The sequence below is a fragment of the Protomyctophum parallelum genome, assembly GCF_964188405.1.
Source record: "Protomyctophum parallelum genome assembly, chromosome: 2".
NCBI lineage: Eukaryota > Metazoa > Chordata > Actinopteri > Myctophiformes > Myctophidae > Protomyctophum > Protomyctophum parallelum.
The window spans coordinates 22617512-22645341 of NC_139699.1; the positions used below are offsets into that span (position 1 = coordinate 22617512).

Genomic DNA, 27830 nt, shown 5'->3' on the forward strand with positions numbered 1-27830 from the left:
GATGCTTTGCACTCTTCCCATTCGCCGCTGTGCACCGGCCACCGACTTTTTACGGGTACAGGTTTTAGTTCCGACATAGTGGAGTGGGAAGAGTTTAAAGCATTGCGGACTGGCACTGCTGCTGCACAACATGAAGCTTATCAACACTGTGTCCCGACACACCGTCCCTTATTATCGTAAAGTCGGGTAGTGTACACTGTTTATCTTTGCACCGAGGAGCCATGTGTGTCTGAACGTCTGACTGTACGTCGCCTCGGCTAAAAACAAAAGGGAAGCCTGACGTATGCTTTGCCGTACGATGTGTCGCATGGTACAAAAAAATTGCTGATCTGCAAGCTCACAACGTGTCGCAACACGTTGTGAGCTAGTAGATCTGTTATTTAAATAAAAAATAAAAAAGTATCTAAATATTGCTTTGATGCTCATATTATCCTTAGGAAGTATTAAGTTGTTTTTATTAGAATATGCATTCCATAGGGCTGGACCACACATGGACCTAGAGGCAATTTGCAACTCTAGATTATTTTAATAATGCAATCTAGAGTTCCGATACCCTCCATTGACTCCCCACTCATCCAATAAATATCGTTTTGCTACAAGTTATTCATGCATCCCGCTTTTATCCATCCGGCGAGACAGGTCGCCGCATTTTGGGAGCACCAAGTAACTTCTCCAGGTGCTCCTCTGAGTACTAGACCAAAAAAGTTGTGTAGCCCTGTTCATAACTCATTCATAATGTACTGAGAGAGCAGGTCCACTCAAAGGCGTCTAAACTAAAGGGGATGCTTTCAGTGGCAGTGCAAACAGCACGGTCACCACGCCACCGCTCAGCCCCGACTAATGCTCCAAGAACAACAACCCTAAACCGCCAAAAGCTATTTCAAGAAAATGAGGCTTGAAATGGCGTTTAGCGTGTTTGTAAACAATGTCTCTAGGCTCGTTAGCAGCCGCAGGAGCAGCTCGTTAGACAAAGTGCATTGTCAGCCCAAAACGGAACGTACTGATAAAAAAATGTTATTGCCTCGCATTTTTCTCCTCAAAGAATCCTTGGACTATGTGTACCGCTACCACCAGTGTTGATTCTGTCGACTAAAACTATGACGAAAAATGTTCGACTACCTTTTTTTCACTGACGAAAACTAAATGTAAACTAAATGAAGACTAAGCTATGATGACTAAAACTAAGACTAAATATATTGACAATTTCGTCAACAGATAAAAGCTAGACTAAAATGTTAGGAAGGGACTAGTGGACAAGAGGTCCAGTATAAGTCATTTTACACTTGGTTTCATGCTGAACATAGCTGATCTACAAGCTCACAACGCATCACGCTGCGACTTGTTGATCGTTCAAAACGATTCGATACCGATTATTTCCATTGCAAAAGCGATACGATACAAAGTCAAACGATACGATACGATATTTGCCGTTTACATATCGAAAAATAAATCTATTTTCTATACAGTTACTATATCGTTCCACCCCTAGTTTGTATGTATGTCTTTTTCGAGTACGGCCAGTACTGCAATACCGCTGGCAGCCAGACAGCGGTGTTGTTGAGCAGCCTGCTCAGTTCACACGGGTGTGATTTTGTTTTTTAGTTTTTTTTTGGTCAATATCCATCCGCTGAATTAATTGTTCAGTGTCATTCAGGTCAAATTAAATCATGTTCTAGTCTAGTGGGAGAATAAAAACTAAATTGAATTGGCCTTGGTTGCAATGACACAAAATAAATCAATCAAAATACTATTGTCTTACTTAAGACGATATTGTATGCCGTCTGTGTGCTTTGTATCAGTGCATCTGTTGTTGTTTACCCTTTTAGTGAAGGTCCTATTTTCTCTCTCTCTCAAACACACACACACACACACACACACACACACACACACACACACACACAGTATGGCTCATATTGATTTACGTGAGAAGACATGTTTGTGGGTCCGTGGGTCCATTTTGAGTCAAAGTAGCATTGTGACTTTTACTGTGTAAAGATTGATGTTGTCAATACAGGGCCATTAGATCATGTGTCTATAAACAGATTGGATCAATAGTTCCTCCATTAGATCATGTGTGTATAAACGTATATAATCAATAGTTCCTCCATTACATCATGTGTGTATAAACGTATATAATCAATAGTTCCTCCATTAGATCATGTGTGTATAAACGTATATAATCAATAGTTCCTCCATTACATCATATGTGTATAAACGTATATAATCAATAGTTCCTCCATTAGATCATGTGTGTATAAACGTATATAATCAATAGTTCCTCCATTACATAATGTGTGTATAAACATATGCAATCAATAGTTCCCCCATTAGGTCAGAGGACACATAGACTGTTGACACTCTTTCCCCTCAGCACTTTGGCTAATTGTTAGTGAGTGTGAGCGTGCGTCCGTGTGAGCGTGCGTCCGTGTAAGCGTGCGTGCGAGTGTTACTCCATGTTTGTCTGTTTAAGGCCTTGTGTGCAGTCAACCAGTGTTTTTCACTGACGAAAACTTTGCTGGACTTGCCTGTCTCAGTATATATGGACCTGTTTTTGTGTGCTTGCATCATATTGGCTCTGATGAATACTCGTTTGAGTCGAAACATATTGCCATTTTAAACTTTATTTAAGTACCTTGAATGTACAGTATACCTGCCCTCTCCTCTTTTGGCCGAACGATCTACAGACAGGTCGGTCAGTCGGTCGGTCGGTCGGTCTGCGATTGGATCTTGCTGTCTCTCCCACGCCGTGTGTACGCCTCTACGGGGTCCCAGGGAAGACTCACATCATGTCGTGTGTGTGTGTGTGTGTGTGTGTGTGTGTGTGTGTGTGTGTGTGTGTGTGTGTGTGTCTGTGCGTGTGTGTGTGTGTGTTTCAGGGCGTGTGTACGGGGTCCTGGGTAAGAGAGAGGGTCACGTCCTCCAGGAGGAGATGAAGGAAGGCACAGACATGTTCCTCATCAAGGCCGTCCTGCCCGTCGCCGAAAGCTTCGGCTTCGCAGACGAGATCCGCAAGAGGACCAGCGGATTGGCCAGCCCACAGCTGGTGTTCAGCCACTGGGAGGTGAGACGAATACATTATAATACAGAGGACCAGCGGATTGGCCAGCCCACAGCTGGTGTTCAGCCACTGGGAGGTGAGACGAATACATTATAATACAGAGGACCAGCGGATTGGCCAGCCCACAGCTGGTGTTCAGCCACTGGGAGGTGAGACGAATACATTATTATACAGAGGACCAGCTGATTGGCCAGCCCACAGCTGGTGTTCAGCCACTGGGAGGTGAGACGAACACATTATTATACAGAGGAGCAGCTGATTGGCCAGCCCACAGCTGGTGTTCAGCCACTGGGAGGTGAGACGAGTACATTAGCGGACCAGCGGATTGTTCAGCCTAGAGCCATAGAGTATAGATAGAGTTACGACAAATGGTTTAGCCAGTACAGAATTCATTCCATATGTTGATCTGCCCCCCCCCCCCCCCCCCCCCCCATGCCCTGTCACTCCGGTGCATTCATGCACACGACCTCGCCCTTCATTCTCGCTTCTCGCCCTCTGCTGTCTTACTGGTAATAATTGTTTTAACCCGTTTAGACGATTCTACAAATGTCTTCTAAATCCTGACAGTTTTCTGTCAAGGACCCCAAAAATTATCTGTATTTGGCCGTCGACCCCATATGTTGTTCCAGGGACCCCCCCCCCAGAGCCAAAGATATGAGTTAAAAACATTCGCTCTGAAAGAATATATATTCCAACTTTGTGACTCATTTTCACGATTTTTCAAAAATAGCAGATCTACAAACTTGTAGCGTGGCACTCGCTATGAGCTTGTAGATCTGTATAAGCATAACATAATGTTTAAAACACCAAAAGGGGTTCTCGCCCAGAATGGGTTAAAATGGTGTAGTATATTTACAAAAGCAAGTTAGTAACTTAAAATGTAATATTGCTGCAACAATCGTTGAATCGCAATATCAATGTAATTGGTACCCTAGGTATGATCATATTGAATCAGGAGGTAAGTGAATCGTCACACAGAGATCCAGGCCGCTATGTGTGGCCTTCACACTACGGGTGTCAATTATTGATTAATTCATGAATTGATCATTGATAACCTTATCGATCGACTAACTGGTTAGTTGCACATGAGGAATAAAAATGTGATAAAGTGTCACTGTCTGTCTGTCACGTCAACCTGTAGAAGCAGAGACGGAGACACAGCATTACATTCACAGAATACTGCCCAATGAGTATGTGTCATGGGTTTTTGTCTGTTTTATCTCAACTCAACTCAAACTTTATTTATATAGCACGTATCACAAGTGCTGTACACACAAATAGAAAAGACAGATCAATACATGCAAAACGTAACAAAGGAGCTAAAGCAGGGTTCCCCAATAAAGTTTCCTCAAGGGCCATATTTTGACTAGGGTACCAGGCTGGGGGCCGAGTCGGCACGCGCGAGGTCGAGGTCTTGCCCTATCTAGTACCCCCCCCCCCCTATCTAGGGGGGGGGGGGGCTCCGCGGGCCGCAAATTGGGGAACCCTGAGCTAAAGGCATTATACAGTTTACATAATCAGGCATTGTCGAAGGCCACAGAGAAGAAGTGAGTCTTTAATAGGGACTTAAAACCCTCTAATGTAGCAGAGCGAATATGAAAGGGTAGCCTGTTCCAGAGTCTGCAAAGGCCCGGTCACCTCTCGTCTTGCATTTGGTTTTGGAGTCAATCAGCAGTAGCCTGTCGGCACTGTTAACACCATAACAGAGATGTATCTTTGTTTTGAGTTGACCATTCCCGTTCCAATGTTCTGACGCTGTAAATACGGCCTGTTGAGTTCTTCCCATGAACTAGCCTCGGAAACCCAGACATTTTTATTTCCAGGTCTGGGACCGAGTCCACTTCAATTTGGCATACAGTAGCGCAAACGTCGATCACTCTGCTGATTTCTGATCGTCTGGCGTAATGTACACATCCTACCTGCGGCACGTTTATTTTCTTCCCCATAGACTTTTTTTATATCTCGTCAAATAGTGTTCCAAAAATCACACCCGTGTGAAGTGAGGGGCGCTAATATATTAAAGTCTAACTCATGTTGATTAGGTGATGTAAAACAAACGTTGCAAACACAAACATTAAACGCCATTAACAATAAAGAGACAATATGACGTAATGAGGCACATTATGATGTAAACTTTCCCTTCATTGTCAATGGCGTTTACAAAACAAACATTGAACTAAAGACAAACATTAAACCTGTGCCCCTCAAAAATAAACAAAACGTTAATGTTATGTCGCCGATTCGCCACCAAATCAGTAAAACCTCCACCAGCTGACTGTATCCAATCTGAGTGACTGACTAGTGTAAACGACACAGAGCCACCTCCCTGATGACATCACAGAGACAGTTTGTTTCTTTTTGGACCACAGATTCATATATGAGATGATTTCCAAGATGACCCAATGTTATTCTCCGCTAAATGAAGGGTGACTAAAATGTGACTAAAACTAAATGAAGTTTCATTCCAAAGACTGACTAAACTAAAATAGAAATTTGCTGCCAAAAACAACACTGGTGAGGTGTTGAGAGTATGAAGTCAACCGTTTACAGTTTACGCATCTGTCAGACGCTCTTGATCCAGAGCGACTTACATTAAGCAAGAACAAAAAGCATGGCAATACATCACACATAAAAAGTAGTTAAAAGTAGTTAGTGCTCATTGCATTCGCAACTATACTATACTATTATACTATAAAGTGCTATGACTACATAAAATGCAATTCTACGTAACATGCTATAAGTCTGTATAAAATGCTATTTAAGTCTACATAAAGTGCTTATCTAAGGCGATTGAAGTAATTATTAACAGTTTGCAGAATGGGTACATTTCACATGAAAGCACAACTCAATACAAACAAGAATGTTACTGTGGATGACACACTGATTACACTTGTTTACATCAGGGTCCACCATGTTCAATTCATCAGAATTTTGAGACGTACAAATATACACTTCTATGTGAAAAAACTAACCGGAAATCATGTAAGGAGGTAGAAAGGGGGGGGAAAACATATACAGTGAGGGGAAAGGTGGTGTGGGGGATTCAGATTTTACGGGGGCCAGTTTCTAAGTGCAGCCGTTTGAGAGAAAACCTAACATCTGTCTAACAGTAGAACACATGTACAATGAAACTTTAATTATACAGTCTGATCTATACATCACCATTTAATTAACAACAATATCAACATTCAGACTCCCATTCCTTTAACAACAATATCAACATGCAGACTCCCATTCCTTTAACAACAATATCAACATGCAGACTCCCATTCCTTTAACAACAATATCAACATGCAGACTCCCATTCCTTTAACAACAATATCAACATGCAGACTCCCATTCCTTTAACAACAATATCAACATGCAGACTCCCATTCCTTTAACAACAATATCAACATGCAGACTCCCATTCCTTTAACAACAATATCAACATGCAGACTCCCATTCCTTTAACAACAATATCAACATGCAGACTCCCATTCCTTTAACAACAATATCAACATGCAGACTCCCATTCTTTTAACAACAATATCAAAATGCAGACTCCCATTCCTTTAACAACAATATCAACATGCAGACTCCCATTCCTTTAACAACAATATCAACATGCAGACTCCCATCATTTTGTTAATGCACTGTGATTACACCGTCCTCTCCCACTAAAACCCTTGTTTACACTCACACACACACCCACACAGGCACATGTGAGTGCATGCACTCACATATATGAGTGCGTGCACTGTGTGTTGACTGCTATTACAGACACGCTGCCCCTCATTAGTCATTACATATGTAGATTCATTGGAAAGCACGTTAGGGTTGCAATTCAGATACGCACACGCACATGCGCGCATGTGTACGCAGTGCTTGGCATGTGTCTAAAGTGCATGTGTACACAGTATTTGGCATGCGTGTTGCTTGAAAGGTGGAATAATTGAATTTCATGTGTAATTAGAAGACCTCTGACAGGACACCTTCAGTACAACCTTCAATACAACTTCAATACAACCTCTGTATCAGAGAGAGAGGGGGGGAGAGAGAGAGAGAAAGAGAGGGGGAAGAGAGAGATTTGGGGGCGTGAGAGGGAGGGTGGGTTAGAGAGAGTGGGAGAGAGACCGACAGAGAGGGGGAGAGAGAGATTTGGACTGAGAGGGAGGGAGAGAGAGACAGACAGACAGACAGACAGAGAGGGGGGAGAGAGAGGGAGGGGAGAGAGAGGGAGGGGAGAGATGGGAGCGAGACAGACAGACAGAGAGGGGGGAGTGAGTGAGAGAGGGGGAGGGGGGAGAGAGGGAGAGAGAGGATCGGGGGGAGAGAGGGAGAGAGAGAGACCTGGTTTGCACTCCACTCAGTCAGATCCATTGTGATCACCAGTGCATGGATTTACAGTGGAGTGTTCCATGCACTCCATCACATGCACACCATTTCTTTCCCCATTTTTGTAATATAATTTGTAAAGGTAAGACTAAGAAGTGGGCCGGACAATATAAGCATTGCTTCTCTCTGTCCCTTCTTGAACAAGATAATAGTGTGATTGTGTTGATGTACTGTTATTTGTACTTTTTATGTTCAAGTTAAATAAAGATAAAATCTAATCAAATCAAATCATGGTGTAAACTCAGAAACTATACATGTACTCAAATACGTAAACATTTCAGGTATTTGTACCAAATTTATCCAATTTCCAATTATTTTACTTCTACTCCACTAGTATTATTTGAAAACTTTAGTTACTTTGTAGATTTAGATAATTATTGTAAGACATACATTAGCTACTTCAGCCTTCAACCACTCCTAAATGGTAAACGGTGCATTTATATATCGCCTTTATCCAAGGCTCTTTACATAGATTGTGCATTACATTCACCCATTCACACACACATTCACACACCTTTACATTGATTGTGCATTACATTCACCCATCCACACACATTCATACACCTTTACATAGATTGTGCATTACATTCACCCATCACACACACATTCACACACCTTTACATACTCCCTGAGCCACTGCTGCCCACATGTCACCATCAGCCCCAGCGTCACCCCTCCACCATGCATATAGATCCCCCCGCCCCCCACACACACACACACCAGTGCATTGTCACCCATCCATTGTCGTGTTGGCCTTGTTAAAAGTAGTCTGTCGGATGATGTTAGTGACCGTTACAGGCATTATCCTCACGCAAACCCAACCCCAGACGCTCACTCGGCACACCATGACAAAGAAACACCCCTCCCCTCCCCCGTAGCACGCTGCTTCACAGAAGCTGTGAACAACTGTTGCCAGATCGTGTGAGCAAAATAAGCTGCCGTCATGTCTGTGAAATACAAGCCCAAAAAAGAAGCTACTATACTACTAGGCTAGACGAGAACTTATTTAAGACGAATATGCGTCGACCAAAACAGCCAATCTACAAGCTCACAATGCATCGCGATACAACACGGCGGTTATTTTTAAGAGAAGTCTTGAGGAGGAGGAAAAAAAGTGAAAAATAAACCAGGTCTGTGAAAACAAGACGGAAAGAACGCAGCGACTACTAGTGTTAAACCTACTAACTATATGCATCGGCCATTTGCGGCGCATTGTGAGCTTGTAGAAATATTTTAACAACACAAACCTAGTCCTTGAAGTGAATATCATTGAGAACGACACGATGTAAACGACATTTAGGACAGTGGTTCCCTAACTTTTTCATGTCAAGGACCCCCAAATTGACACTAATTGACCCGGCGGACCTCCATTTGAAAAGATATGCCAGAGGACCCCCCCATAAGAGAGGATTCTCAATCCGTTTGACATGCATTAGTCTACAGACCCCCATTTAATAGCATTTACATCTCAGGGACCCCCAATATATATTGTAAAATCAATGTTAATTTAACTCTGAGTGTACAAATGGACTCGTTAGGGTCCATTTGGTTCCCCCTGGAACTCCCTCAAGGACCCCTGGGGGTCCCCGGACCCCACTTTGGGAAGGATTTCAGAAACGAGACACAAATGAGTAACTACACTTAGACACTAAAAACAAACCCCCCAACCGTCCACCCCCACCAAATGAAAAAATAAATAAACATGCAACCCCCAACTAAATAAAAGGTGCATTTATATAGCGCCTTTATCCAAGGCGCTTTACATAGATTGTGCATTGCATTCACCCATTCACACACACATCCACACACCGACGCTGGAGGAAACCATGCAAGGCACCAACCTGCACATCAGGAGCAATTAGGGGTTCAGAGTTCTTGCTCAAAGACACTTGGACACTAACTCTGGGGGAGCCCACAGGGATCGAACCGGGAACCTTGCCGTTCTTATCCGGTCACTCTACCCCTACCGGCCCCTACAGTCAGTCAACTACCGATATTTACAAGCGACTTCACAGAAAAAGACGAGCCCAAAGTTGCCTGTAATAAGCAGACGTGGCAACACGTGTCTTTGAACCTGCTCTAAGCTGATGTCAGCATTTCTTCTGATATAGATTTGATACGGCCCGGGGATCAACTATATTAACATATGAATATAAGTGTACGGAGGGAGCCGTTTGAATGCTGCATTGTTGTGTATGACTGAAGGGGGGGAGGGGGGGCAGTGGTCCTGGACGTTTACATTACATTTCCCTCACAATGGAAGCTTGTGTCGCTCTGAGCTGTCAGTGGAACCCTGTGAATGAGTCTGGTGTAGGATAGTGAACCAACGGCCATCTGTACACCGCTGGTGATTTTGACAGCAGCCCGTTTTTATCTGGAGTCGTAGTATTTTGTTTAATTTAGACCTGAGGCCGATTTCTAAATTGCTTCTAAATCGTGACAGTTTTCTGAAAATCCTATTGTCAGTGTTTCTCAAACTATTTCATGTCAAGGTCAAGGAACCCACAAAAAAATATGTAATTGGCCGACGACCCCCATCTGAATCTACAAGCTTGTGGCGCGGCACTTGGTGCCACGCTATGAGCTTGTAGATCTGCTATTTTTTAATTGCTAAAGTATAACATAATTAACACCAAAAGGGGTTCCTGTCCTGAATGGGTTGAATAAAATTCTGTTGCGTTCTAGTCATGTTTTAGTCATCTGAAATCGTTTTGTCTGGTTTTAGCTGATTTCATATGACTTTAGTCGACAAAATCTACAGTTAATTTTGTTGACAAAAAAAGTTATGTTGGCGGGCCTTGGTGGCGTCGTAACTCGTAATGCCTGGTTTTACACTTGGTTGCATGCTGAGAATAGCGATCCATAAGCTCACAATAGCAGGGGGCAGACTTGTATAAGAAATCAGCAAGATTTGGCTTTTGGTAACTAGTTTCTGAATTTTGGTGGTGTTAGGTATGGGTATAAGGTTTTCAAAAAGCTCGCCCCCTAGTGGTCTGTTTGCACAGACTAAAATATTGTATACGTATGGTTGAAAACCAAAATAATTGATAAAAGAGATAAATAAGAGATAAAAGAGATTCTGTTACTATTGGGTGTGCTAAATAACATACTAAAATTTTAGGAACAACGAACAACCAATCGTTTTCAAGATTGCGTCCACGGTGGCTAAAATAAGCTAAAATGCCTATAAACTGGGATTTAATATATAAAAAATCATAACAATTATGCACTTCGGAACTACTTTTTGAATTTTGGCATGGTGTTAGGTATGGGCATAAGGTTTTCAAAAAACATTGCAAACTAACGGTTCGCAGGTATGGTTGAAAACCAAAATAATTGATAAAAGAGATTTTTCAATGGATTGTGTTACCATTGGGTGTCCTAAATAACATTCTACAATTTTACGGAAAACGAACAACTTGAAAGGCATCGTTTTCAAGATGGCGTCCACGATGGAGCTGCCAAGAGCTTAAAATGCCTAATTAATATGCTAAATTAGTTTGCAATGGTTTTTGAAAACCTTATAACCATACCTAACAGCATGCCAAAATTCAAAAAGCAGTTACCAAGTGCATAATTGTTATGCATGAATTTAGGCATGCTGTTAGGTATGGTCATAAGGTTTTCAAAAACCATCGCAAACTAATTTGGCTCGCCCTCTAGTGGTCAGTTTGCAACTTTGGAATGAAAGGGGCATTTTAAGCTCCCGGCAGCCATCGTGGACGTTGTTCGTTGTTCGTTTTCCGTAAATTTTGTGTATGTTATTCAGCACACCCAATGTATATGTACCTTTATTGAAAAAGGATATCCCCTTGAGATGCATCATCTCGTTTTCGAGGGGGTCCAGCAACATACATCAAATACAGAGCAATACAATAGACAGAAACGTTACAACAAGTACATTCATGCATACATTACAAAACAAAAAACAGAAAAGCTCTCCCAAGCTGGCCGCTCCCACCCCACCTAATCACCCAGAAAATAAGGGGCTTAATGCATCATGGTATAATGGACATAGTTCATAAATAAATAAAATAACATAAAAAGACAAAATCAAAAACAAACTGTTACATATACTGTGTGGCATGTGCACATGCAGAAAAATGCTTTAGCGTAATTTTAGATAGATACTCAGAGTGATAAGATAAAGTGTAATTAGATAGAGATATACAATTACAAACGTGCACATGCATAGATCACAATTTGACAGTATATTTGCAGGTTAAAGTGTAAAAAAGAAAAAAGAAAAAGAAAAAACAAACTGAGGCATATCAGAAGCAAGAGCAGGGTATTTGAAGATAAGTGAGGATGGAGACTTTAAAGATATTGACAGAGTTGATTGATCTGAGAGAGCTGGGGAGATTGTTCCAGTCATTTGGAGCTTTGTATTTGAAAGCACGTCGGCCGATTACTTTCCTGATGTTAGTGGGGACAGTGAGGTAGGCATACTCTGTGTTCCTCAGATTATATGGTGAGCTAAATGGATGCAGATACTGTTTTAAGTATTCCGGGTAGTTAAAATGAATACATTTGAAAATTAATAAGAGCCAATGGGAATGCCTTCTAGATTTGAGATCTAGCCAGTTGAGGGTCTCATACATTGTACAGTGATGGGTCGTATAAGGACATCTAAGTATGAATCTGCAGAGGTTATTGTAGGTGACATTGAGAGGATAGAGGTGTGTTTCAGATGTATTTTGATAAACAGTGTCAGCGTAGTCTATTATTGGAAGTATTAATTGTGTGATAATTCTTTTTCTGACCTGAAGAGTGAAGCAGTTAATGTATCGGTATAGAATTTTCAAGCTGAAATTAACTTTTTGGATAACAGAGGTGATATGGGATTTAAATGAGAGTTGAGGGTCGAGCCGGAGGCCTAGATATTTGAATTCATCTACCTTTTCCATTTGTGTGCCATCTGCAAATGTGATAGATAACGGTAGGGGGGTTGGTCGTGTGGAGAAAAGCATGCTAAAGGACTTATTTTTATTTAATATGAGCTTGTTAAGGTAAAACCATTTTTGGACTGCAGCAAAGTCAGCCTGTAGTGAGCACTGAATTTGGGTAATGTCAGGTTTAGAGGAGTAGATGACTGTGTCATCGGCATATAGTTGAATATGGCAGTCAGAGCAAATTGTGGGCAGGTCATTGATAAAAATGGAGAATAGCAGGGGCCCCAGGGAAGAACCCTGGGGTACACACAATGGTAACGGAATCCATTGAAAAACCTATTGTATCAATTATTTGGGGTTCCAACCATATACTGACATATCTAATAGTGGCAAAAGGTATCCTTCCTCCAAGTAGTACTGCTTGTAAAAAATGTGAATTGCATACTTGAAAAGAAAAGAATCCAAGGCACTCCGTCTTTGGTGAAATATTAAATAATTTATTTGTAGATGGGCAAGGCAAATAAATAACAGGACCAACGCGTTTCGACCAGAAGGTCTTCGTCAGGGTCTATCTAATAGTGGTTTCATTGCAAACCGACCACTAGGGGAGCGAGCCAAATTAGTTTGCAATGTTTTTTGAAAACCTTATGCTCATACCTAACTTCTAACACCATGCCAAAATTCAAAAAGTAGTTACGAAGTAGTTAGCCACCGTAGACGCCATCTTGAAAATGATACCTTTCTAGTTGTTCGTTGTTCCTAACATTTTAGTATGTGATTTAGCACACCCAATAGTAACAGAATCCATTGAAAAACCTCTTTTATAAATTATTTAGTTTTTCAACCATACCTATATCAGATATTTGAGTTTGTGCAAACAGAACACTAGGGGATGCGCACAGCTTTTTGAAAACCTTATACCCATACCTAACACCACACCAAAATTCAGAAACTAGTCACCAAAAGCCAAATCTTTACAAGTCCGCCCCCTGCTACAACATATCAACACTAATTTGTAAATGCCTGTGTGTATTATATATGCACCTTCTTTCATTCTTCTCGTGTGCTTGTGTGTGCGTGTGCGCTCGTGTCCTTGTATGAGTGGTGGCCCCCTGCTGTAAGTGTGTTCATTCATTCATTCATTCCCCCCCAAACTAGGCCCCATTGTGCCTTGGCATATGCCATGCGCACATCGTGTGTGTGTGTGTGTGTGTGTGTGTGTGTGTGTGTGTCATTGTTGCCAGATTACGTGAGAGAAATAAGCAACCAGGTCTTTCTGTGAAAACGAAAAGAAGTGACTTCTACTACTAAGCCACATGACAGCTTTGAACGTATATGCAGCATCGACCCTTTAAAATATAGCCGATCTACAAGCACACAATGCGCAGCGATGCGCGACCACCAATATTTAACAACTTCACAGAAGAACAGGCCCCAAAGTTGCTTAGAATAAGCAGTATGGTCATATAACGATTAACTCAACTTTACCATACGATTCCAAACACCATATTAGGTTCACGATACCATTTTTCGCTATTTTTTTAACACAAATTTAATTTCCAGATAAACCCAGATTTAAATTGTCACCAGTAATCCATTTTAATTAGGGATGTCCCGATACAACCCTAACGAGCAGACATGGCAACGCCGGTGTGTGTGTGTGTGTGCTGTGTAATCCGTCCGTTGTGCGTTCCTCTCTGCCATCTGTCCTGGTGTGCGTTTCACGGCCCCTCAGGGGTGTGTGTGTGTGTGTGCGCGTGTGTGTGTCGGGGCCCCTCAGGACCAGGTGCAAGGCCCCCGTTGTTATCAACACTGGTACAGTAATTGTTTGTGCGTCTGTGTGTGCCAGTTCATGGCATTGAAGCTGTGTGTGTGTGTGTGTGTGTGTGTGTGTGTGTGTGTGTGTGTGTGTGTGTATGTGTGTGTGTGTGCGCGTGCGTGCGCGGCAGAAGTAGCAGCAGGCGTTGCGTCACCCTCAACCCCCTCTGGAGAACGGCCTGTAAATCAGGACTTGAGCCTGTACACACAGCCGTGTGTATGGGTGTGCACACAAACGCACGCACGCATACATACATACACAGCCTTGTGCATGTGTGTGTGTGTGTGTGTGTGGCTGTGCACAAACACACATTTAACACTAGCTCCACTCATTTCCCTCGAGACATAGTGGCACAGCTGTGGACCGAATAAGGTGGCGTGTGTGTGTCGTGTATCTGTGTGTCACTGTGTGTGTGCGGGTGCGTGATTGCGTGCTTGTGTGGCTGTGAAAAGGCTGATACACTTTGTTGCACCGTGGCTTTTGATTGGGTCAGACTGGCCGTCAGTCAGTGGAGTAGGGACTCGGGAGGCTTGTGATTGGGTGAGACGGGACGTGATTGGGGTAGAGAGGCTTGTGATTGGGTGAGACGGACCGTCATTGGGGTAGGGAGGCTTGTGATTGGGTGAGACGGGCCGTCAGTCAGTGGGGTAGGGAGGCTTGTGATTGGGTGAGACGGGCCGTCATTGGGGTAGGGAGGCCTGTTCACCTGCTATCACCTCTATCGCCAGTAGTTGCCGGGTCCCATTGACAAATAATGCACTTCCGGAAAATTCATCTGGCTGTCGCCCACTGTTAAAACGTACTGTGACTCTCTCTGCCCCCCCCCCCCACCCCAGGTGCTCAGCAGTGACCCTTACTGGGTTCCCACCACCGAGGAGGAGTACCTGCACTTTGGGGAGAAGGCGGACTCGGCCAACCTGGCCCTGAAGTACATGAACGCTGTGCGCAGGCGGAAGGGCCTCTACGTGGACGACAAGATCGTGGAGCACGCCGAGAAGCAGAGGACGCTGAGCAAGAACAAATAGATCACCACCTCCCTCAGCTCTACACAGAGAGACACAACAAATAGATCACCACCTCCCTCAGCTCTACACAGAGAGACACAACAAATAGATCACCACCTCCCTCAGCTCTACACAGAGAGTCACAACAAATAGATCACCACCTCCCTCAGCTCTACACAGAGAGACACAACAAATAGATCACCACCTCCCTCAGCTCTACACAGAGAGACACAACAAATAGATCACCACCTCCCTCAGCTCTACACAGAGAGACACAACAAATAGATCACCACCTCCCTCAGCTCTACACAGAGAGTCACAACAAATAGATCACCACCTCCCTCAGCTCTACACAGAGAGTCACAACAAATAGATCACCACCTCCCTCAGCTCTACACAGAGAGACACAACAAATAGATCACCACCTCCCTCAGCTCTACACAGAGAGACACAACAAATAGATCACCACCTCCCTCAGCTCTACACAGAGAGACACAACAAATAGATCACCACCTCCCTCAGCTCTACACAGAGAGTCACAACAAATAGATCACCACCTCCCTCAGCTCTACACAGAGAGACACAACAAATAGATCACCACCTCCCTCAGCTCTACACAGAGAGATACAACAAATAGATCACCACCTCCCTCAGCTCTACACAGAGAGACACAACAAATAGATCACCACCTCCTTCAGCTCTACACAGAGAAACAGAGGACGCTGAGCAAAAACTAGACCACATCTTTCTGTCTTTCACATACACAATAAATAGATACCAAACACGCTGAAATAATACAGATTGGCAATTACTAGAAAAACCCAAAATCTGTACATATTACAGTGAAATCCTCCCCATTGACTGACATCCATACATATTGCATTGATATCCTCCCCATTGTCTGAAATCCATACATATTACACTGAAATCCTCGGCTGCAAACCATACATATTACACTGAAATCCTCCCCATTGGCTGAAAACCATACATATTACACTGCAATCCTCCCCACAGACCGTGACGGAGGGAGGGTGCCATCACTACCGAACCTGAGCCACAAGAGACAGAGCGAGCTAAAGCGAGCGAGTTGCAGTGGCGAACGTTGTGAAGTTCGATTGAGCCGACTCAGCCCCGTCCGAGTTGTAACTAATGTCAAACTTCAACTCACCCAAACTCTGGGAAATAACACAGATTGGCAATGTTGTCATTTAATGCAATCAAATACAACTTTTCTGTTTGGATGTATGGGCTGTCAATCAGATTTTGGGGATTTTCTAGTAGTGTATGTACGGAATTGGCAATCCGTGCTACTTTTCATCGTGTTTGGGTCAGATCAGGCTGAGATACCACCTCCCCAGTCAGCAGTATTTGGGTGAGATGGGGCTGAGATACCACCTCTCCAGTCAACAGTGTTTGGGTGAGATGGGGCTGAAATACCACCTCTCCTGTCAACAGTGTTTGGGTCAGATGGGGCTGAGATACCACCTCTCCAGTCAACAGTGTTTGGGTGAGATGGGGCTGAAATACCACCTCTCCTGTCAACAGTGTTTGGGTCAGATGGGGCTGAGATACCACCTCTCCAGTCAACAGTGTTTGGGTGAGATGGGGCTGAGATACCTCTCCAGCGACATCTGTCTGACTGAGTACAGCAGGGTTTGGGTTTATTTTTATTTTTGTTTGGGTTTTTTTGCCTTGCGTAACGCCGTCGCCTGTTAATATATTTAGTTTTTCAAAAACAGGTTGGAACTGTTTTGTTTGAAGGAAAAATTGAGCATTAAAGAAATATTATTTTTTCTCAACCTTCCACTTGAGTCTAGTCGAGTCTACAAACAATGCCACTGCTTCTAGCTGATGGTGATTGGTTGTCATTTACTGTGCTTCTAGCTCATATGCTGATTGGTTGTCATTAACTCGTCTGTGCTTCTTTTTCCTAGCCTGGAAACCAGACAGATTTGGCCTGGCACCGCTCAGTTGTGATTGGATTTCAATCCTTCCGAGGTAGAGAGGAACCAATTAGGGCTCAGTACACAAATACGGGGCGGGTTTATCACCAGAGGTGGTGTAGATTATTGTCCGAACACAAACATTAAGTTCCCATTGACAATGAATACGTAGACGAGCAAATCGGCTATTTTGGTCCTACATAGGGATGGGTATCGTTAGGATTTTTTCGAGTCCGGTACCGATTCCGGTTCTGCTTATCGATTCCGGTTCTTAACGGTTCCCTATTTCGGTTCCAAAATGATATAAAAGAGGTCAAATGTTTAACAAAAAAGCTCAATGTCAATTTAAGACATGTAATGAATAAATAGTGTAACATCCTCTTCCTCCTCATTCAGTTGAGCCATTTGTGGATAATATAGTAACAAAATAAATGGTATAAACTTAAGGTCAATTGTTTTTCACAAAGCTTTTATTTTTAAGACTTTGATTTAAGACAGATGAATAGAGTATAGACCAACATCCTTTCCTTTAACAGTTGAGCCATTTGTGGATACTACAGTTACCTCTTACTACTACTGACAATGTCAACAAATAATATATGCCTGAGAGACTACACAACATCACTGCAACACAAAGTCAGAAATCTAGAAACAAATAAAAAGATAGTCTCATGTAGTCTCATGTGGTGCACAGTCTGCATGGCATGTCAGAGCAGAGTGTATACTGTATAATGAATAGTTTAACATCTTCTCCTTTATTGAGCCATTTGTGGATAATATAGTGATTCTTTTAAATGTATCTATATAATATCGATTCTGTATTTACCCAGGGCAATAGTGTTGTAGGCTACTTCTCTTATTACCAATAACAAATAAAAGCATGTCTGAGATCTGAGAGCAACACACACACGATTGACTGTGTAAATTAGCATCGCTAATGAAGGGGAGGGGGCAGCGCATCAATGGAGGATCAATGAAAACAAAGGCGGCTTGCATGCTGTGGTTTGCTACTAACAGATATGTGCATGTACACGGGCTTCCCAAAGTAGGCTATCTTTTGTTGTTTTTTCGCCACCTCTCGAAGTTAGACTGGGACCCTATACGCCGTGATCACACACACAGTCACACACACACACACACACACACTCACAGTCACACACACACACACGGCTGCGCACTCGAAGTGAGTGCAACAACGCTTTCTCTCCTTGTCTCATGTTGATCCAATGCTGCGCAGCCAGCGTGCTGCGCACGTATGCAGTGAAGACTCAGACAAGGCGCAAGATTCCTGTCCCCTCTCTTAAAAGTTTCCTCCCATAAACTTCACTTGAAAATTACGTTTAAGAAACTTTAATAATGATGTTGCCTCAGTGGCAGGCACAGCGCGTGTCACTGTCTCTAGACTCCTCGACAACTAACTCAATGCAGAGAGATGGCTCCGCCTCTGCAAGCCACAAGCCCACAACTCGTCGCTAATGCAACGCAATGTAGGCTTGTAGATCAGCTCTGTTCCCTGCGCATCTATTAAGGGAAGAAAATAAATAAATATCGTGTGACTGCGTGTCTGTGGGAACCGATAGAGAGAACCGAAATTGAATTATTGTAATGGGTACCCGGTACCCAGGCATGTTCGGTTCGGTACATACTTGGTCCCGAAATTCGGTACCCACCCCTAGTCCTACAGTACTGATGTTGTGTGGAAGTCCCTCACATGTCAGACAGTACAGAACAAATGCTACCTTAATATAAAAAAGACCCAAATCCTCCACCAACCACCACCAAACAGCAGTACACCTGTCCTACCCCCCAACATCTCCATCGACAAAATCACACTGGAAAATGTGGACCACTTCCCATACCTCAGCAGCCTCCTATCCTCAAATGCTGTCATCGATGATGAAATACACCATCGCCTCAGTTGTGCCAGTGACTCTTTCTCAAGGCTAAGGAAGAGAGTCTTTGAGAACCGCGACCTCCAACCAAAGACCAAAATATTGGTATACAAAGCTGTGGTGCTCCCAACCCTTCTGTATGGTTCAGAAGCCTGGACCACATACAGCAGGCACATAAAGGCACTTGAGACGTACCATCAGAGGTGTCTCCGGAAAATCCTCAGGATTAGCTGGGAGGATCGGCGCACCAGCGTCCTGGAGGAGGCAAACATTCTCACCATCACTGCCACCATTGCCCAAAACCAGCTCAGATGGACTGGCCATATTGTCTGCATGCCTGACTCTCGCCTCCTAAAACAAGTCTTGTAATCCCAGCTTGTTAAAGGGAAACGGGCCCCGGGAGGTCAAAAGAAGCGGTATAAGGACAACATTAAAACAAACCTAAAGAAGTGCCACATTGACCTCAAAGCTTGGGAAGACAAGGCAACAGACAGGACGACCTGGAGAAACCTTGTCCGTGAGGGTGCTGCAAAATATGATGACGACCTCCGCCATGCTGCACAGGACAAGCGCAGACTCAGAAAGGAGAGAGCATCCAATAAACCATCTAATAAACCGGTCCAACCCAAACCCACCACTACATTCCCCTGTCTACACTGCACCAGAGTAATCGGGTCCAGAAGCAGCATCCATCGCCACCTGGTGACCCACAAGGACCGAGAAGGAGAACAGTCATACTCGGATACGAGTGACCGCCGATGATGATGATGACGTTCTCACTGTTCTGTAGTGTTGTAGGCCTACATGTACGTTCTCACTGTTCTCTCGTGTATATGTACAGTACGTGCTCACTGCAGTCGTTTCCTGATGCATCCTAATGGGATTAATTGACTAAATGATTCCCAGAGCCAGTGCTGACCTCAGCAGACCCATTGTTGTGTCGGAGAAATGAATCAACCGTCTGTTGTTTCTCCTCTCTCTCTCTCTCTCTCTCTCTCTCGCTCTCGCTCTCGCGTTTCTCTCTCTCTCGTTTCTCTCTCTCCGCTTCGTCCCTCTCTATTCATCGATCGACTTATCATCCTTGAAGTTTCTTTTTTTTCTCTCTCTCTCTCACTCTCTCTCTCTCTCTCTCTCTCTCTCTTTCTCTCAGACAGATCGTCAGTGAGGTCTGACCCTGTCCAAGGACCAGACTGTTATTGATCAGTCTGAAAAGGCTGCCCCCCCCCACCTCCCCCCTTCCTTCCTCTGATCCCCCACTGACCCATTACCCTTTGTCTGTCTGTCTGTCTGTCTGTCTGTCTGTCTGTCTGTCTGTCTGTCTGTCTGTCTGTCTGTCTGTCTGTCTGTCTGTCTGTCTGTCTGTCTGTCTGTCTGTCTGTCTGTCTGTCTGTCTGTCTCTCTCTCTCTCTCTCTCTCTCTCTCTATCTCTCTCTCTCTCTCTCTCTCTCTCTCTCTGAGGACACCAGATCTTTATCTGAAGACGGCAAAACAAATCTGAACCACACCGGCTGCTGCTCTGCACTGTGTGTGTGTGTGTGTGTGTGTGTGTGTGTGTGCACGCGAGCATGTTGGTGAAAGCTTTGTCTGTCTGCACATATGAAATGTATGCCTACAGACGTAATATGAGAGCACAAAAGGGGTCAAGCACTGACCTGCACGCACACAGACACACGCAGTCACACACACACACAGTCACACACACACAGTAACACAAACACAGTCACACACACACAGTAACACACAGTCACACAAACACAGTCACACACACACGCGCATGCACACACACACACACACACACACACACACACACAGGGAAGCTGTGTCTGATTGATTAACAACTAATGGGCCTATTGGAGGCGTGGCCAGCTGTCCAGGGGTCAGTGATTGGTTGAGGGTTGTGTGGGGGAAGGGAGGGGAGGGGAGGGGGGGCAGTCACACAGTGAAGTGTTTAGTGTGGAAATGGAACCAAATGGACCCTGAGTGGTTGATTCGGTTCCATAATATTTTGTACATCTATAACTCTCAGAGTTCTAGACTTCTAAGATTCCATTTGAAACACCGTTGAAGAATCGGAATCGTTAAAATCCTAAAGATTCCCATCAGTGTGTGTGCGTGTGTGTGTGTGTTGTGTGTGCATGTGTGCGTGCGTGTGTGGGTGTGGCAGTTAGCTAGCGTCATTGATTGATTGATTGAAACCTTTCTTAATTCTCAAAAAGAGCATTGAGGTTTGATCACCCTCATTTGCAATGCTGCCGAGATCACATCAACAATTAAGACATTTACATGTATAAAACTCAAAAACAACTCTATGAGTAAGGCATTTATATAGATATAACACAGAAACATTGAAATAAAGCAACTTCAAATGCATAAGTTAAAAACATTTACATATTCAGATAGGGAGGTTTAAACGCAGGTTATTAAATTCTCCATGGGATATTCGGGTTTTACATACAGTACAGTATGCTATAGCTACGTAACACATATCTTATATATATTTTGGGTTCCATCTTAGATGCATTATATTAGTATATACAAGTATTAGCGTTACTTACCTACTTATCGTCTTCGTCCCGGTTGGGGCATAAGGCATACACTGCCACTGGATCCTGTCTCGTGCTTTGGCCTGTGCTTCGTCCCAGGTAAGAAGCACAGGCCAAAGTATTAGCGTTAATGCTAGCTAAATTGAGGCCAATCCTTGCTCTAGAAAACGCCAATGTTACAATCGCGATCACGGGATAATCACAAATGACCTCTGAAAAATGAAACACAGCAAGGCTTTCTCATAGAGATATCAAACGCCTTAAGGCGAGCCTACTTGCCATGAGTGCCTCGCGGAATTAATGTATATGACGAGTATAACTGTCAGTAGCAGAAGATTATGGGCATAGTTTTAGTTGACGGCGTGTTGAAAGTGTAACGATGGGTCTGGTTTGGTCAGTGAATTCTCTGTTTGAGCTGGACTCCCCGCGGCACGTCCTGTCTGTGTGTGTGTGTCCGGCGTCCGCGGTACGTCCTGTCTGTGTGTGTGTCCGGCGTCCGCGGTACGTCCTGTCTGTGTGTGTGTCCATGGTACGTCCTGTCTGTGTGTCCGGAGACCGCGGTACGTCCTGTCTGTGTGTGTGTCCATGGTACGTCCTGTCTGTGTGTGTGTCCATGGTACGTCCTGTCTGTGTGTGTGTCCATGGTACGTCCTGTCTGTGTGTGTGTCCATGGTACGTCCTGTCTGTGTGTCCGGAGTCCGTGGTACGTCCTGTCTGTGTGTGTGTCCATGGTACGTCCTGTCTGTGTGTGTGTCCATGGTACGTCCTGTCTGTGTGTGTGTCCGGAGTCCGCGGTACGTCCTGTCTGTGTGTGTGTCCATGGTACGTCCTGTCTGTGTGTGTCCATGGTACGTCCTGTCTGTGTGTGTGTCCATGGTACGTCCTGTCTGTGTGTCCGGAGTCCGCGGTACGTCCTGTCTGTGTGTGTGTCCATGGTATGTCCTGTCTGTGTGTGTGTCCGGCGCCCGCGGTACGTCCTGTCTGTGTGTGTGTCCATGGTACGTCCTGTCTGTGTGTGTGTCCGCAGTACGTCCTGTCTGTGTGTGTGTCCATGGTACGTCCTGTCTGTGTGTGTGTCCATGGTACGTTCTGTCTGTGTGTGTGTCCATGGTACGTCCTGTCTGTGTGTGTGTCCATGGTACGTCCTGTCTGTGTGTCCGGAGTCCGCGGTACGTCCTGTCTGTGTGTGTCCGCGGTACGTCCTGTCTGTGTGTGTTCTACAAACCTTAGAAGATTGTGTTTGAATGTTTCACTGCACACCGCATGCCAAAGAGGCTGTATGGCATAGAGTGGTTCCAAATGTGGGGTTCGGGGACCCCTAGGGGTCCTTGAGGGAGTTCCAGGGGGTCCCCAGCTAAATGATAGTTAGTAACCAAATGGGCCCTTAGGGGTCTGTAACTCTGAGAGTGTACATATGGAACCAGATGGATCCTCACGGGCCGTGAGGGTCCATTTGGATCCACACACACGTTATGCGCACACACGCTTTGAAAAGCCTGGCTTAGCTCGGCTGGTAAAGGGACGTTTGATACGTCCCCCAGGGTGTTGAAAAACCAAAGTGTCTCCCCGGGCGCTAGAAATGTCTTAACCGGCCACGCATGTGTCTTAACCGGCCACGCATGTGTCTTAAGTGGCCACGCATGTGTCTTAACCGGCCACGCATGTGTCTTAACCTGCCACGCATGTTGTGGGACTGTTGCATGTGGGACTGTTATTACGTCGGGCCAATGTATGCTCCCTATAGAGCGTCGCAGTCCCTCCCCCTTTCAGAACAACGAATGGCCCAGGAAATGAAAACGCAATGCATTTCCCCATAGGCAGTTCTTATTTAATTTATTTAAAGACCTTTTAAGCGCCGTACGAAGCCAACTCTTGTCGTGACAAATCATGACAACACACACAATATTTTGGACCAAACAAATAATTACAAAGAAGAAAAACAACAAAAAAAGTGTTGTAACCTGCCGTTTTTTTCTACTTTCTAATTCTTTGTTTGGCATGAAAAATTCTGTGTGTTGTCATGATTTGTCACGACAAGAGTTGGCTTCGTACGACGCTTAAAAGGTCTTTAAATAAGAACTGCCTATGGGGAAATGCATTGCGTTTTCATCGTTGTTCTGAAAGGGGGAGGGACTGCGACGCTCTATACCGGCATGTACGGACGGCGGTGGTAACAACTAGGCAAACTGTTAACAAATCAGTGGCCTTTAATAGTTGCTTTGCAGTGAATGAATGAATCCAGGTGTGTGTAAACCAGTCATTATCCAGAGCTGTGCGCCGCTGAGAGGCTCGTGCGTGCGTGCGTTCTTTACGAGGAGAGAGAGAGTGAGTGAATGTGGAACAACAGGCTCGGCTGTCCTCGCCAGAGTAATAGGACAGGTTTATGGCTCACTGCTGGTCTCCGAGCCATCGTTGCTGTTAGTTTAGCGTCCCTGACTGTGGGCTCACACGCCCTGGTCGCTCGTAGCAGCGGTGCGCCATTAAAAAACACTATTACAACGCCACTGTTGTTGTCTCTGGTGCGGCTATACCCCCCATCGCCGTGGTCACAAGCTAACGACCACAAGAATGAGTATAACCTCACAAACGACATGCACCACATGACTGGACTGACTGTGTTCAGTCAGAGTGGTTAATAGTGCTGAGAACTGTGTGGAGTTTGCATGTTCTCCCCATGTCCCCTAGGGTAGGTACCCTCACATGTTCTCCCCGTGTCCCCTATAGGGTAGGTACCCTCACATGTTCTCCCCGTGTCCCCTAGGGTAGGTACCCTCACATGTTCTCCCCGTGACCCCTAGGGTAGGTACCCTCACATGTTCTCCCCGTGTCCCCTAGGGTAGGTACCCTCACATGTTCTCCCCGTGTCCCCTATAGGGTAGGTACCCTCACATGTTCTCCCCGTGTCCCCTATAGGGTAGGTACCCTCACATGTTCTCCCCGTGTCCCCTAGGGTAGGTACCCTCACATGTTCTCCCCGTGTCCCCTACGGTATAGGTACCCTCACATGTTCTCCCCGTGTCCCCTAGGGTAGGTACCCTCACATGTTCTCCCCGTGTCCCCTAGGGTAGGTACCCTCACATGTTCTCCCCGTGTCCCCTAGGGTAGGTACCCTCACATGTTCTCCCTGTGTCCCCTAGGGTAGGTACCCTCACATGTTCTCCCCGTGTCCCCTATAGGGTAGGTACCCTCACATGTTCTCCCCGTGTCCCCTAGGGTAGGTACCCTCACATGTTCTCCCCGTGTCCCCTAGGGTAGGTACCCTCACATGTTCTCCCCGTGTCCCCTAGGGTAGGTACCCTCACATGTTCTCCCCGTGTCCCCTATAGGGTAGGTACCCTCACATGTTCTCCCCGTGTCCCCTATAGGGTAGGTACCCTCACATGTTCTCCCCGTGTCCCCTAGGGTAGGTACCCTCACATGTTCTCCCCGTGTCCCCTAGGGTAGGTACCCTCACATGTTCTCCCCGTGTCCCCTACGGTATAGGTACCCTCACATGTTCTCCCCGTGTCCCCTAGGGTAGGTACCCTCACATGTTCTCCCCGTGTCCCCTAGGGGAGGTACCCTCACATGTTCTCCCCGTGTCCCCTAGGGTAGTTACCCTCACATGTTCTCCCCATGTCCCCTAGGGTAGATACCCTCACATGTTCTCCCCATGTCCCCTAGGGTAGGTACCCTCACATGTTCTCCCCGTGTCCCCTAGGGTAGGTACCCTCACATGTTCTCCCCGTGTCCCCTAGGGTAGGTACCCTCACATGTTCTCCCCGTGTCCCCTAGGGTAGGTACCCTCACATGTTCTCCCCGTGTCCCCTATAGGGTAGGTACCCTCACATGTTCTCCCCGTGTCCCCTATAGGGTAGGTACCCTCACATGTTCTCCCCGTGTCCCCTAGGGTAGGTACCCTCACATGTTCTCCCCGTGTCCCCTACGGTATAGGTACCCTCACATGTTCTCCCCGTGTCCCCTAGGGTAGGTACCCTCACATGTTCTCCCCGTGTCCCCTAGGGTAGGTACCCTCACATGTTCTCCCCGTGTCCCCTAGGGTAGTTACCCTCACATGTTCTCCCCGTGTCCCCTAGGGTAGATACCCTCACATGTTCTCCCCGTGTCCCCTAGGGTAGGTACCCTCACATGTTCTCCCCGTGTCCCCTAGGGTAGGTACCCTCACATGTTCTCCCCGTGTCCCCTAGGGTAGTTACCCTCACATGTTCTCCCCGTGTCCCCTAGGGTAGATACCCTCACATGTTCTCCCCGTGTCCCCTAGGGTAGGTACACTCACATGTTCTCCCCGTGTCCCCTAGGGTAGGTACACTCACATGTTCTACTGGTGGTGGGTGAACCCCCCCCCCCTTTTTCCCGCCGTGTCAAGTACCGTGCCAAAATCCAAATACTACTTTCCTTAACAGGACTGTTAAGTAGTGTTTACCTGAACCTATACCTGCAACACTAGCTAGCAGTATGGTTCCAGTAGTCTACTGCTTCTGAGGCGTTCTGTCTGCACGCAACAAGAACGCCTCCTCCGCCATCGAAGAAGAGATTTGTATACGTAACTAAGTTAGTTTCGCTACTGCAGCGCAGTAAAGAAGTTTGTCTGCTTTTGTGTTTGTGTTAAAAATGTAAATATGAAGACTACTAATACGCCTATATTTATTTTTATTTTTCAACCTTTGGCCAACACAAGACCAATTCAGAAATGTAAAAATAACTTGTTTTTGGGACACAACAGAACCACTCCAACTGTACTCTCACGGAACGCGCGTCTGCTTCCAATTAGTCTGATAACCTGTTATGCAGTAGTGGGAAAAATACTAAAAATGCTCTATTACGAGTAAAAGTCCAGAGTTAAAAATGTACTTGAGTAAAATTAGGCCAGCAAAAGTCTTGGCATCACAAAATACTTAAAGTAACAAAAGTACTAATTTTAACATTTTCCAAATGTATACTAATCTTTTGAAAATAGCAGATTTACAAGTTCACAATGTGTCGCATATACTAAACATCTAAAGTACAAAAACCTCAAATTGAACTTGACAAGTAGGCGTACAGTGCTTGAGTAAATGTAATGAGTTACTTTCCACCACTGTTTGGTGACTTACAAACGTGTTGTGCAGCTCTTGTGAAGCCAACATGGTGCTGTTCATGAGTTATCTGGGTGAGGCGGCCAGAACCAATTTACATTTTGTTGTGGGATAACGACGGGATCTCCTAATCCAATCTGTTCTAATCTAATCCAGACAGGATATAGTACGACATGATCCACTATAGGGGTAAACAACATTAACCCTTTTAAGACCAGGAAAGCATCTGTTGTCATTTTTTTAGTGGTTCAACCACTCCTACGTATGTGTGTCCCTGGCTGGCTGGCTGGGTCCGTCCATTTTTTAATATATATATTTTTTATCCCACGATTTTGAAACCCCTTTTTCACCCCTGTGTCAATCATCTAATGTGATCCTGGGCTCTACACACCCTCCACCAACCTAGTCCCCATATATGGGGAACAAGAGGAGAGCAACGGACTTGAACTCATGCTTCCTTCATGCCACGTCCATAGAGTATTAAAAGGATAGAGACCGAACCAGAGCGTTAGCCCTAAGGTTGGGCGATATGCCAATTTTTTTCAACCGCCCATCGTCTGACAAATATTCGCCGATTAACGATGTATTCGTGTCATAAAAGCAAAGTGAGAACAGCTCACTGCAGGTCGCAAAAAAGACAGATCTACAAGCTCTCAAGGCGCCGCGTCCTGCCTGTTTTTGCAGCTCCGTTCGCTAGGCGCTGAGAGCTTGTAGATCAGTCTGTTTCTGCAGCGCAGCTGCGCAGCCAGGGTAACTTGCTCCCTTGCCTCCCCGCACCGGTCAGTCGGAGACTCGGAGCGGAGCCCACAAGCTGCTGCGGCCTGGCTGCTGCTGATCTACAAGCTCTCAAGGCATCGCGTCCTGCCTGTTTTTGCAGTGCCGTTCGCTATGCGTTGAGAGCTTGTAGATCTGTCTATTTTTGCAGCGCTGGTGTCGGTGTTCGTTCACGTTGTCAATAAAAATAACTTAGATTACAGGCGGATATGAAGTTCAATCAGTGGGTTGCAGCACCAGTAGGGGCTACACGCTAAGCTAATGCTAAGCTAAGCGCTATTATGATCCCCGAGCCTATACAATAACACTAGTAGACAGTTTTTTTATTCCCCCCCCCCCGACTTCACGGGTGAGGCATTGGTATTGTGATGAGACACGAGACAGCAGTGTGCATTCTGTTGTGACTGTATATTATTAAACTGCATGGGTCTGGACTCCGGAGCTTAAACAACA

General features: G+C 45.1%; 1 protein-coding gene across 1 annotated transcript in view; it reads left to right on the plus strand.

The window, feature by feature from the left end:
• The window catches only part of efl1 (elongation factor like GTPase 1), a 103400-nt gene extending 86484 nt beyond the window's left edge, over positions 1-16916 (plus strand). Inside the window, exons 24-25 of the mRNA XM_083793255.1 lie at positions 2877-3061; positions 14983-16916. Of these exons, the coding sequence (XP_083649381.1) occupies positions 2877-3061; positions 14983-15171 (374 nt within the window). The 3' untranslated portion in view covers positions 15172-16916. The remainder of the gene's footprint in view (positions 1-2876; positions 3062-14982) is intronic.
• Positions 16917-27830: the final 10914 nt, after the last annotated feature.